Source organism: Thamnophis sirtalis, unplaced genomic scaffold (assembly GCF_051295495.1).
Source record: "Thamnophis sirtalis isolate CommonGarterSnake01/CBP01778 unplaced genomic scaffold, rThaSir2_p1.2 scaffold_1, whole genome shotgun sequence".
Taxonomy (NCBI): Eukaryota; Metazoa; Chordata; class Lepidosauria; order Squamata; family Natricidae; genus Thamnophis; species Thamnophis sirtalis.
The window spans coordinates 138,104,036-138,117,211 of record NW_028261381.1 but is presented as its reverse complement, the minus strand read 5'-3'; the positions used below and the strand labels follow the sequence as shown (position 1 = coordinate 138,117,211).

The window sequence follows — 13,176 nt, the reverse complement described above, 5'->3', positions numbered from 1 at the left end:
TCTCTAGAGATACGTTTTCTCGGCCTGTCATGTTGTTGTAAATACAGAGAGCTATGTTGATATAAAGCTACTGGTGGCAGTTTTGAGATTGACATAAGACCTGTACAATGGGGTGTTGGGAAGCTGCTAGATCCAAATCTGCTGGATTCAAAAACCCCTAAATCCCTCTGATGGACTCCAAAACTGTACCTTTGAGTCATACTAACCTACATATGAAGTAACGAAACTGCATTCCCTCCTGTGTTCTGGGTTTCCTTTTCTAGTTTTGGACACAGAAAAATATTAGATATTGTTCTTTTCCTTAAGAAAAAAAGGGATCTTATTTTTATACATACAGCAGTCATTTTTCAGCCAAGTATGCTCTCCAAGCAATTTAACGTTGCCTTTTGAAAAAGCATTATTGCGACAACCTGGATGACTGAGAATCTCCATACATTTAAATGTAGGTATCTTTCTTATCTATTTCTTTGACTTATTTATAGTTTGTATATGTTCTGCATGTTGCTTACCCTGAAAGGGAACCGCATAATTAGTATATAGAGTTAATGTTATTAATTTAACTTTTTAATTTAATTTTGTTAAAACTAACTTTTATTAGTTTAACTTGATCTCACCCCATTCCTAAGAGGTCAGTAGGGGAATGCATAAGCGCACCAGCGTGCCTAAAGTCCCTGCCCTACTTTCCCACTTATTTGTACCCATTTCCTGTGTTCTTATTCATATTTATTCTTATTCCTGTTATCCTGTACATGAGTGACAAACTAAATAACCTAAATTTTGCGTCTAGGATGTATGAGATTTTTTGAAACTCCCTTGTAATCACGAGTTAAATATAGGAAGACTGCAGCTTCCATACATTCGACCGCCACTACCCTCGCTTTCGTCGAGAAGACCCAACTCTACACCGTCGGCGCAAACAAAGCCTAAGAATACAAACTCTCTGCCTTCTGCAATAAGGAAAGGGGCAAGAAAAGGACTCCGGGGACTAAGATCCGGCCATCGGCGCACGTGAATTTCTCCTACAGACTCCGCCTCCTTCTCCCTGCCGCTTTCCAACCTCTTGGCCGTCTCCGGCATTCCCATTGGCTAATCTCGCCACCTTTGAACTCTAACCCGGCTTTCCTCGCCAATCGCGCCCGTTCTTTTATTTTATTGAGTGAACGGCGAGGAGGCGGACGGGGGAAAGAAAAGGGCACGCGGTGAGAGAGAGCGAGAGAGAAAGAGCGAGAGAGACGCGCCGTGATGTTAGGAGGTGAGTTCGCGAGCTGGGACACGCTGCCGGGCGAGCTAGAGGCGTTGACTTTTCAGACCGTGGTTTTGCGCCGACGGCGTGGCGTTGGGCCTTACTCGACGAAAGCGGGGGTGGGACCCTTTCTTTTGCGTAGGCAGGGGCGGGGAGGAAGCTTGTCGCAGCTGGCCCCAGGTAAATGGAGGGACCTGACAGTTGAGAAGAGGAGGAGGCGGCGACTAAGGTGAAATGGCGGCGGCAGAACCAATGGCGGCACAATGAGGCGACGCCTGTAACCGGGTAAACTCCGGGCTGTCCCACCTGGCAGGTAGGAGGCGCCGCTGACCGTTTTCTGTTGCTCCCCGCCTCTGCTTTTGCTTCCGTGGGTCCAGTTGGAGCTTCTCAGGTTTTGCTCCCCAGCGTGAGGGCCGAGGGGGCCCCAGCACATAAGGCTGCCCGGACTCGCCTTTCTTTCCTCTCCTCAGAGCAGCTGGGCGCCACTTGGGAACGCCGGGTCGAAAAAACGTGTGGGGAAAAAGCAGCAGCCTTTGTCTTCCACCCAAGCGGGTGCACTCGAGGCCTCTCCTTAAGTTACCCGCCGTCCCCTCTTTTTCCCGGAGGTGGCGCGGTTTGAAAAAGAGCTTCTGTGGGTTTTTCTTCTCTTCTTCCCACGACCACCCTCTCCTCTTTTTTTTAAAAAAAATAATCGGTTAATCCAGGTACATATGTCTTTGTGTTATAATAAGTTGGCGTTGAGCGTTCTTGAAGGAAATTTGGGGTGGGGGGGTGGGGTTATGAATTTTTTTCCAATAACATCTGTCAGTTACACGAGTCTTTGATCTCGCCCATCTGGGTGAATTGGGGTGGATAACCAACAATTACCGCCGTTTTGTTTCAAGTTCGAAGCGGTATTGTTAACTCCTCTCAGGAGGAGTAAATAGCCTTGCTAAGAGTTCTGACAAGCTGCATCAGGACCTACCCTATTTGCCATGTTAAATTAATCTTTTGTAGTGGATTGAGAAGAGGGACATTTGACACCGAATTTAGAGATATTCTTTCATTCAGGGTGGATTAGCTGCCGTTTTTGAGATTCTCTTCCTGCAATGTCTATGCCAGAACATAGGAAAATTCTACATTTATCACTCTTTCTTTTCCTTTCCCCCCCCAGTTTCCTCCCCTGGTTGTTCTTTGATGCCTCTCTGGTGCAGTTTCTGAGAAATAATAATGCCTCAATATAACATGTGGGACTACAGACATTTTATTAAGGCAATCCCCACCATCTATATCTAGATAGCTTTGAAACAGATGTAAGGATATCTATTAAACTCTTTAGATCTATGCCACCCCACATCTGTGTTGTTGTTTTTTAAAAAAATCTGTCTAGGTCAAGACATTGCTGCAAGTATTGTTTTCCCCCCACTGCATTTCTTAAACTAACTTTTCTCTATCCTCTATCTCCCTCTCAAGTTGCCACTGAACAAAATATGCCTAGCAGTGTAACAGTTTTGTTGTTTCTGATTTATAGTTGCCTTCTGTCTGTTTGGAAAATTGGAAACAAGACTTTAATACAGTGGAAATAGCAGTCTTTTGTAGATTTTTTTTTAAAAAAATGCTTTTGAAATGCTATATGTAAATACATATATTGAATTAGTGGTTCAAATTGTGTTTTAAAAATGTGGGAAATCCTAGGTGATTGAACTTGATTGTGATGTTTTTAATATATAAATCAAGCTTCAGGTAATGTAAACTCTTATATTCTCAATTTGATTTGTAAGGAAAGTTCCATAAATGCTCTGTGATGGTTGTATTTTGTTATAGGTAAGCATATTTTAAAGGTTGAATTCAGTTGATTTTTGAGCAATGTAGGATGAATACCTTTAGGAAATTTTATTAATGTAATGCAGTGCACAGTATGTGTTGTCTTATCTGCAATTACTTTGGGCCTCAATAGTGTAGGATTTCCTGCCTCAGTGGTGTAGGGTTGCCTGCCTAAGTAGGGGGTTGGACTAGAAGACCTCCAAGGTCCCTTCCAACTTTGTTGTGACATTATTAATCTGTACACTATGAGATACGGACCACCACAACCAAATTACACTTTGCTCTAAGACAGGAATATATACATATACTATAACTGAATGCAATGTTTTGTTTTTTCACTACAAAGCCAAAAAATTTAGTCAAATCAGTGCCTTAGGAAAGCAGATACAGAATTACAAAACAAGATACTGCAAAGTATGTGCTTAGTTCAAGTATTTGTTCAAGATAAAAACTGGACCTGCTACAGAGATTTGCAGAGAAATAAATGTATGTGATAGTCCTATTAAATGATGGAGAGAGACAAAAAATTGCAACTGGTTAACATCTAATAATATGAATGCATTCCTTGTATGATTAGATCCTTCCCAAACTGAAGCAAGTATTTAATATATAGTGAAAATGTTTACAAAATGGAAACGTCATTAGTAATTCAAAGGGATATAATCAGTGCCAAGCAAGTATGCTTCTGTTCATTCCTCCATTTCTATTCTCTGGAATAGGTTTTGAGAAAAAGAGAAGTAAATGTACACTGAATGAAGGCTAATGTACACCATTCAATAAAATCCAAAATTCTAATCAGTTGTAATACTGCTCAGTTATTGAAGTGCTAAATGAATAATTGCAGATATAGCATCATAATCAGAAACAGCCATTTTGATTATCACTTAAATAGAAAATTAGGATGGCAACCTTTTTTTGTTCTCTATTGTATTAACTGAAAAGAAAAGGGATGTGGTGTGTACCATAATGACAACTTCTAATACTATATTTATAGCACAAAATTGTTTATTTAAGATGGGTATGAAATATTGTACTGCCATCTTTTGCTGTAATGAAAATAACAATTCTTGTTTTAGATTAGTCTTAACAGATGTTCCTCTGGTTTATCCTATTTTGAGTTTTTGAACAGAGATTCAAACTACTAAAAGAAGGTTAAAGACTTATTTTGGCTTTTTAATATCAAAGAGAATTCAAACACATTTTTCTCTACTCTCTAGTTTTAATAGCTAAATTACAAAAACTAATATTGCTTTCTAGCATAATCCGAATATGGTTTTCTGCAATTAATTAGGAGCAGAATTTAATTTAAAAGCTTCCCTAAGCTATAAAATAAATGTTTGACTGAAAATTGAAAGTGCTATAACTTCTTTATTTTACAATGAAATTTAACGTCAGCATCTAAGAGCAGTGATGAAAATTCATGGAAAAAAATGAGTAAGCGGACTGTATCGATTCTATCAATCTACTCTTTATTTAAAATATCTTTTGAAGTTGCTAGTACCCTTAACACTGAAGGATATGTCCACAGGGTATACTAAAAGTTAGTTTTCCACATGTATGTGTTCTTGCTTTATTTATGCAAGACCTCTTTATAAGGCAAAAACTTGAAAAAGAATATAGAGATTCATTTTGATCAAATTATCAGAAGAAAATAATTAGCATTCACAAGTAATCTCTTAAACAGTTTTATCACATGTAGAACAGCCATTTTTTAATGTGAGAATTTGTTATAGCTTTCTCTTTGTAAACATAGACACATAAAAAGACATGCTGTCTTTCCAGGTTTTGAACACAATTGCAGGGAAGAAGCCTTGTCTTGCTTTGTGATATTTTTGTGGGTTATTTTTGGAACAGTGATCTGCAGAAGATTGGCTGGGAGATGGGGAATGAAATGTGCAATTCCAAATGTCTGCCAAACATGTTGTTGGAATATGGTTTTTTTTTCAGCACTGTTGAGTCCCTTTTTCCTAGTATCTTTGTCCATTCAGCAGACTGGAAGAAACTGATAGTTCATCCTTGCAATCTACCATATAAGGCTGCAAAGAAATTTTGAGAATTGCAGTATAAGTTGCAAGATGTACAGCACGCTGGCTGCATATTGTTAATATCTACCTCGATGGATGGCGAATGATATTTAACTGTTGTTCTGTTTCTGCTTGTAATAGTAAGAAATGTGATTAAATTATTTTTAATCTAAGATAGTTAAGACTTGAAGAAGTGAAGAAAAAAAGTATTGGGACACTTTCTTCATCTAGAATGAACTCATCCAATGTAAATATTACAAGAAAAAATGGTTTTAATTCCTAATTATTGGGATGTGAGAGAGAAGGGTAGAAGCCAGGAGGAAGTGCTTGTTTGTGGTAGCCCACATTATAGAACATTTTTCCCATGGAAATTAGACTTTATATGTACTTTATATTGTTATTTATCTTTGTTCCTTATTTTCCATTATCATCATCATGGTCAAATTGTTAAAATACTAAGATTTTTTAGATCAACTGATTGAGATTATTAAATTTTTCAAAATAAACACACATACACACACACACACACACACACACACACTTAATAAGCTGTCTTGGTCTTAGATTGTTCTGATGCTGAGAAAATTTCAATCAGAGTTAAAGGGAGAATATTTTTGTTGGGGGGGGGGCACAAATGCCAACAGATTTATCAAGTTTAAATAGTTTAAAAAATCAGTCCTTCAATTAAAAAAAATACAGAAATCCCTTAAATTCTGCTGAAGATGTTACTTAGCCTGGTAGAGAAACGTTTGGAAACCAACCCACAGGTTCCGAGAACAAATCTCTAAATATTACTCTAATAACTAAATGTTAAGATCTATTAAGATCTGGACTTGACAAATCTTTTGACATCAGTACTATCTAATTGTATTTAGAAATTGAAGACATGCTGGGATTAATCATTTTCTCTATTATATTCGGTTTTCTATTTTTACTTGAGAAAAGGCAAAATTAACTGTCAAATATAAATGAATTTACAATGGATTTGTTTATATTTTAAAATAGCTGAAATATTTTATTTATACCCACTTTTATTATTTTTATAAATAAGATGACAAACACACACTACACTCATTTCTATATTTCTTCACAACAATAACCTTGTGAGATGGGTTGGGCTGAGAGTGTGCAACTGGCTCAAAGTTGCCCAGTTGGCTTTCATCACTAAGGCTTGATTAGTTTCCTGGCTTCTAATCTGGTGCCTGAACCACTGGACCAAACTAACTTTCTTAGATGCCATACAAAGATAGGCAAAAGGGAAACATCAGTGAGACTTCTATATTCAGAAATCAAGAAAAGATAATGTTGCAATTGTTGGTCTTTCATGTGGTCAGTTGCTTCCTCCCCCCCCCCCCCGCTCCATTCAGTGAAATGTATAATTAGACAAGTAACTATGTGTTCAAAATGCAAGGAAGTGCTTTAACAAATATCTGAAAAGTAGATGAATTTCTCACTTCATTTGACACAGTAAATTATAAATCTGATATTTGTATATTGAAATTCATAATTGTCCAGCTCATGGTTGTCCCAAAGATATTTTTTCCAAAAGGCAACGGGACTTGGATTTGGGGGGGGGGGGGGAACATTTGAGTTCTCAACCAAGAAACTTCTTCAATATTAACTCAGAACTCAATTCTAACAAACTGAAGAAACTTTCTGGATGAGAAATGTTTTCAACACCCCCCCCCCCAAAAGAAAATCCAGTTGCCTTTTGGAAAAAAACACTTTTGGGACAATGCTGATATTTGTTACAGATACAAAAGAAGAATTTTGTATCTGCTCCTTTTTTGTGATGGTACACTTTTCAAGATTTTATGTCTTTGCTTCCACAAATTATTTGTTAAGTTAATTCAAAACATCTAAAACTAAGGAGAAATTTCCTGACAGTTAGAACAATTAATTAGTGGAACAACTTGCCTCCAGAAGTTGTTAATGCTCCAACACTGGAAGTTTTTAAGAAGATGTTGGATAACCATTTGTCTGAAGAGGTGTAGGGTTTCTTACCTAGGCAGACAGTTGGACTAGAAGACCTCCAAGATCCCTTCCAGTTCTATTATTCTGTATTCTATATTTTATATGCGGCCCAAGACAACTCATTTTTACTCAATGTGACCCAGTCAAGCCAAAAAATTGAACAACCATGCTTTAGATACTGGAAAGATATTGACAGCATCGCCTTTAGGCTAAGGACAGTGATGTATAGTTAATTATCGGCATGATATTGATGATATCAAACGCCAAACTGCCAAATGACCTTACCCAGAATATTCCAACAGATGCTAAAACAGGAAAGATAGGGCTGATTCATAGTACTCCTCATGTCAAGAGCTACAGGCCAACCTCTGTTTCCCCACAAGAAGTGATTTAACTTTTTACCCTGAGCATAGAGTGAAACACTTAGAAAACAACCTACATGGAGTTCCACTTTGCTCAATGAAATCCTGCTCAATAATATTGAAAACTATTGAAGAGGCCCAGTAAGACACTACTCCTGTAATTGATTGAGAAAAAAAATTACATATATAAAACAATCTGCTGCTAAATTAGTTTTCCTGATTAGAAATTCAGCTTTATAATGTAGAATATATTCTGTTTAGTTTGTTAATTTACTTCCCCTTTGGGGTTTTGTAAGATAAAAACATTAATTGAAAACATTGGTTGTATTTAAAGATAGTTGAATGCATCTAAATATGCTTGTAATCAACTCTTTTGAGCCTTTATTCCTTTAAAATCAAGTTTTAGTTTTAAATTAACATTTCATATAACTAGTCTAAATCTTGGTCAAAGAAGAAATCACAATGATAATCTTTTGCAGTTGAATTTTTTATTTTGTTTAAAAAAATGTTTAGAGTCTTTTAACAAAAGTTTTCTTCTGTTAAATGAACAGGAGCTTGGCAGTGATGTGATTACCATACACGCAAATATAATGGTGTCAGAATGCAGTTCAGAAAACAAATACGCAGAGATCTCAGAAATTAATACAGTAAGTTGATGATCGTTAATCTGCATAAAATTAATAATTTATTCATTACTACATTTTAGAAAATAATTTATTTGGGGAAAAGATAGATCATAAAGAAAATTATAAGAAATGAGAATATAAATTATTTAGTAGCTGTTATTTCAAAATTGCTTTCTTAAAGAGACATTTTGTGATGTTGAAAAGTTTATTGTAATAACAGTTGCATATATTTATTTTTATTATTTTGAAATTTTATATGCCATATGTCCATATTAAATTGTGTATAATTTATTATGAAAAATGTGGATTGATCACTTTGAATATTTATTAAAAATAAATTTATATTTTAATCTGAAATACAAAGGACTGTAAGACAAACAAAATATTTTTGTAATAATTTTATTTATTCATTTATAACATTTCTATACCATCCATTTCATCTAAATGACTGTGAAGTTTACAATATTGTAAACCACCCAGAATACTAACAAGATTAATATTTTTTCCTATGTGTACTTCCTTAACATTGACTAAGTCAGATACCTGCTTTAAGAGATAGACTTTTGCAAAGATATTAAACAGTTTTAAATCAAATGATTTAAAATATTTACATTAGAAAGGGTAGCAGAATTTTAATTCTTGTATCATTAAGATTCAAAATGTTTGAATATCCTTATAGTGACTGAATTGGCAGGGAAAGCTGCTAAAGTTCAAGGAAAGAATCAAGGTTACTATAGTGCCAGATGTAATTTAAAATCACAATATGCAAGTATGTGAAGTTAATATCCTTACACAAATTATTCTATCTCTGAAAAGAAGTACTTCGAGCCCATCCAGAGTTTTGGAATCCCCACAGCACAGTGTAGCAGCCTCCTCCATGCCCCCCCCCCCGCCTCCTCCCTGGGCTTTACAATCACAGCACAATCTCCCCCCCCCCTTGCGAGTGGAAATCGTTCTGTGTCAGCAATTTAAGGAACCTGTCTTTTCTCAAGGCTGAGCCTTCCGGGTCCAGGTGGTCAAGGACATTCTCCATGTGACAGGCGGGAGTTCTCTAGGTCAGGCGGGGTTTCCGAAGGCCAAAAATGGCTGTATTCAGGGTATAAGACACACCAACATTTCCACCCTCTTTTAGTGGGGAAAAAGGTGCGTCTTATACCCCGAAAAATACAGTAGTTTTATTCATTCATAGTTTTCTAGCACGCATGCTACCCAGTAACTGTGTATGAGTTGAGTGGCCATATAAATTTGTTTAATAAATAATCGAAATAATCTTTGTACAAAAAATAGTTATACACTGGAGACAAATTCCTTGTGCATCCAATTACACTTGGCCAATAAAGAATATTCCTATTCCTAAAAATAGGAACAATGTGATTAAAAATTTACAGCATGTTTGCTTTGGACTTTATCCTCATTTTTAAAAATGAAAAAGTAAAATTCGTTTATGGGTACTTCATAAAGATTGAATAGAATTAAAGAATAGAAAGTTTTAGTTGTTTATATAAAATGAAACTTGCATTTGATAGCAATTAATATGCCTATAGGAAAATGTTTGTATCATTTGTATATTAATCATTGATAGGAAATCAGATTGAGCTCCGAAGGTGCATGTTTTCACTGTATTTGCTCTCTTAAGCATGAATCCCTTCCACATTTTTCCTATGCCAGACCTTGACTTAGGCTTTTTTGCCATTTAAATATTATTAGCACTGCACACTATTTTGTTGTTGTTTTGCCCCTGAATTAAATTAGTACTAGAGGTTAAATGGAATTTGCATTCTGAAGAGTAACGATTGCCTGGAGATGAAGAATAATACAGTACTATCACAAATTCTTATTATCCTCCAATTTCATGGAAGATTTTACTGGTGATACATATTCATTTGCATTATACTTTTTCAATTCAATTAAATTCTCATTGTCTGAATATTGTCACTTAGTATTTAAATATTCATTCTTTATAGATTTATTAGATTTTTTTAAATAGCACAAAATGAAAGATTCTCTTTTCAAGGAGTATTTAGAACAAAATAATTCTTGCAATGTTGCAAAGTGGCAGAAAGGAATAGAAACAGAAAGCATAGCAAAATTAAGGAAGGATTGCCATTTTGTTTCTTCTCATAACTACCTTCTTTTAAACAACCAAAAAATAATAAAGTTGCTTTAAAATTTATAAAACTGGATATCCTTCTGTAACCTATATATTATGTTCTCTATTACAGGTAGTCCTCAACTTACAACCACAATTGAACCCAAAATTTCTCTTGCTAAACGAGTCATTTGTTAAGTGAGTTTGCTCAATTTTACGACCTTTTTTGCCACAGTTGTTAAGTGAATCACTGTACTTGTTAAATTAGTAACATGGTTGTTAAATCTGGCTTCTCCATTGACTTTGTCAGAAGGTTACAAAAGGTAGTCACATATCCTTGGGACACTGCAACTGTCATAAATATGAGTCAGTTGCCAAGCATCTGAATTTTGATCACATAATCATGGGGATGCTGCAAGGGTCACAAGTGTGGGGAAATGGCCATCCTTTTTTCAGTGCTATTGTAACTTCAAATGGTCATTAAATGAACTTTTGTAAGTTGAGGTCTACCTGTATATACAACACAAAATTATTTTGTTACTACTTGGCATTTTTTCCAATGTTTTTCAGAATAGTGTGCAGAATATGTAACAAAAGAATGACTAATTCATTCAGTTGAATATGGCCTCTAAATTATAAACAAAATCTATTAAGTCTGGGAAGTCAATGTAGCATAGGTGAATGAGCAGTACTGTAGTCATTGGTTTAAACCTCATCCTGATCAACTAGCTCACTAAGGCTGCAATTCTGATGTTCATTGAAGAGGAGCTTATGCATAATACTTTTGAATCTTTTTCTGTAAGAAGAGAGGCAGTTAAGACCTTTGTCGGGTAGAATAGACTTTCGACAGCCTGGAAATATTTGTGACAAGATTAAAGTTAGAGGAATTTCCTAGATGTGCCACATAATATGTTCCGTGTATCTTGAATGCTCCTGGACATTGGACCTAATAATGTAGTTCTTGTTTCCCCATTATTACTAATCAAAAATAAAGAGTTCAGTGCATAGAAAAAATAAGAAGGCATTCAGTGATACCTCTCTTTTACTTCTACTTTGGGTGTTTTTCATAAGGGGTGGGATATTAATATTGTAGAATCACTATTAACTTGAGAGGATAATATGTCTATAGGTGTTAGTATTTTTTTCCAATTCACTTTTTTAATTTCTTGTTTGCTATGTTTTCTTTTTGTTTTGCTTGCTTGTTTTTAAAAATCTTGGAATTTTGTATTTTAATTTTTTTGAATAAATTTGATAAATAATGTGATTTAAAAAGGAAAAAAGGAGAAGTTATAAGTCAATATTTATCCATGTATTGTGAGACTCTTAGGATGGTATGAGTGAACAACCATCATTCAGTTTAGCCTGAAAGTTGCTGTTGAATCGTCAGTAAAAAAAATACTGAAAATTTTGTTTACAATAGTAAAAGCAAATTTAAGCTAAACCTAAATTTAAATAAACATTATTTAAACTTAAATAAACTTAGATAAAGAAATAATATGAGTAGTCCTTGATTTAAAGACAACAATTGGGATGACAACTACTGTCACTGAGCAATGCTGTCAATAAGTGAGTTGCACCAGATTGAGTGAACATTTTTGTCATGGTGTTAGGCAAAATCTACCTTTCCCCATTGACTTCTTGTCAGAAACAGGCTGGGAAGGTTGCAGGTGGCAATCAGGTGGTGACCCTGGAACACTCCAACTCTTACAAATACTTGCAGATTGCCAAGCACCTGAATTGTAATCAGGTGACTGCAGGAATGCTGTGACAGTTGTAAGAGTGAGAACTGGTTGTAAGTCCCTTTTTCAGTGTTGTCATAACTTCAAATGGCTGCTACATAAATGTTTATAAGTCGAGGACTACCTGTAAAAGCTGAAAAAAAAGTAAAGGAGAAAGGAAAAACCTCTTCTGTATAACCAATAGAATGCTCTTATTTGGGCCATTTTCTTGACTTGTCATTGGTGCTTTCACTTTAATTGTTTTCTGTCTTACAATCCATGCTATTTATTTTCCAGTAGTTTTAATATTTATACATCAGACAAAATTTATTTCACTTTTTTAACCCTGTAAATCTCTCATAACATTCCCTTTACACCTCTCATTTCTTAACTTTTGGAAATAATCTAGCCATAGCAGCAGACATTGCTGATATTGTGCCTGATAATTTCTGATTCCATGCTTCATATATATATACTATACTATAATTTAGTTTAAAACAATTCAGGTTTTAGTCTGGCACTTGCCTGTTTCTTTATCCTGCTCCTACATGCTTTTTGAAGTATAGAGTCAGCATGCTATTAAAAACCTTTTTGCTTTTCTTTTTTGTTTTTGACATAAATAAAGGTTGTACACTTCTTTTTTACTTATTGGAAGAACACTACCCAGTCAGGCTGGTAATATAAAGCTTTTCACTATTTGGATTGTCTCTTGCGGCTCTGTGTGACAGTTTTCATTTTAATTTTTTAAAAACTTTTAAATATTTTTCCGTACATGTGCATAAATGATTAGTAAATGGTTGTAATGTTGTTGTACTCTCTTCCACAATAGTAAGCTGTGCAGGAAAATGCTATGAAAAGAAACACTGGATGAATGAATGAAAAGCCCTGCTTTTCCACCCCTCAACATGGCAGGACTACAACTCATGACCCCAGCTTCCTCTCCAATGGGTCCTTTTTTTGGATTACCATGGCAACAAGAAGCAATTCATGATAACATTTACACACCAAGAAAATATCAGGTATTAAGTGTAATGCTAATACTATTTACAATGAAAATATGTTTGTGTCTTATATTTCTGTTATGTGTTCATTATAAATATTTTTGTCTCTAGTTGTTAACACTAGAAGTAGGAAAAATACAGACATCGCTGTGTTACCATGTTGTGTCCAGGAATTTCAAAGTTGAATACTGTACTATAGTATCTAGAAAGTGATACTATTATATCAACATATTTGCCTTAATTGAAAGAACAATACATACAATATAATGTTTATATTGGGCTTTTCCATTTCCCTCTTGACACACCAGGGAATCGTAACCTATTCCTAATAGATTA

The 13,176-nt window shown here is 35.2% G+C and overlaps 1 protein-coding gene across 5 annotated transcripts in view; it reads left to right on the top strand.

Moving 5' to 3' along the window:
* The first annotated feature begins 1,156 nt into the window (after positions 1-1,156).
* Positions 1,157-13,176, top strand: part of DICER1 (dicer 1, ribonuclease III) — a 54,624-nt gene continuing 42,604 nt past the window's right edge. Inside the window, exons 1-4 of one of the 5 annotated variants that reach the window (XM_087726010.1) lie at positions 1,157-1,252; positions 7,958-8,053; positions 10,255-10,319; positions 12,669-12,858. In XM_087726010.1, coding sequence (XP_087582136.1) covers positions 12,715-12,858 — 144 coding nt within the window. In that variant the 5' untranslated portion in view covers positions 1,157-1,252; positions 7,958-8,053; positions 10,255-10,319; positions 12,669-12,714. Of the gene's footprint in view, positions 1,253-1,412; positions 1,557-1,615; positions 1,948-7,957; positions 8,054-10,254; positions 10,320-12,668; positions 12,859-13,176 lie in introns of those variants that run through there. The other 4 variants (XM_087725999.1, XM_087726020.1, XM_014061091.2 and 1 more) reach the window with 4 other exon arrangements.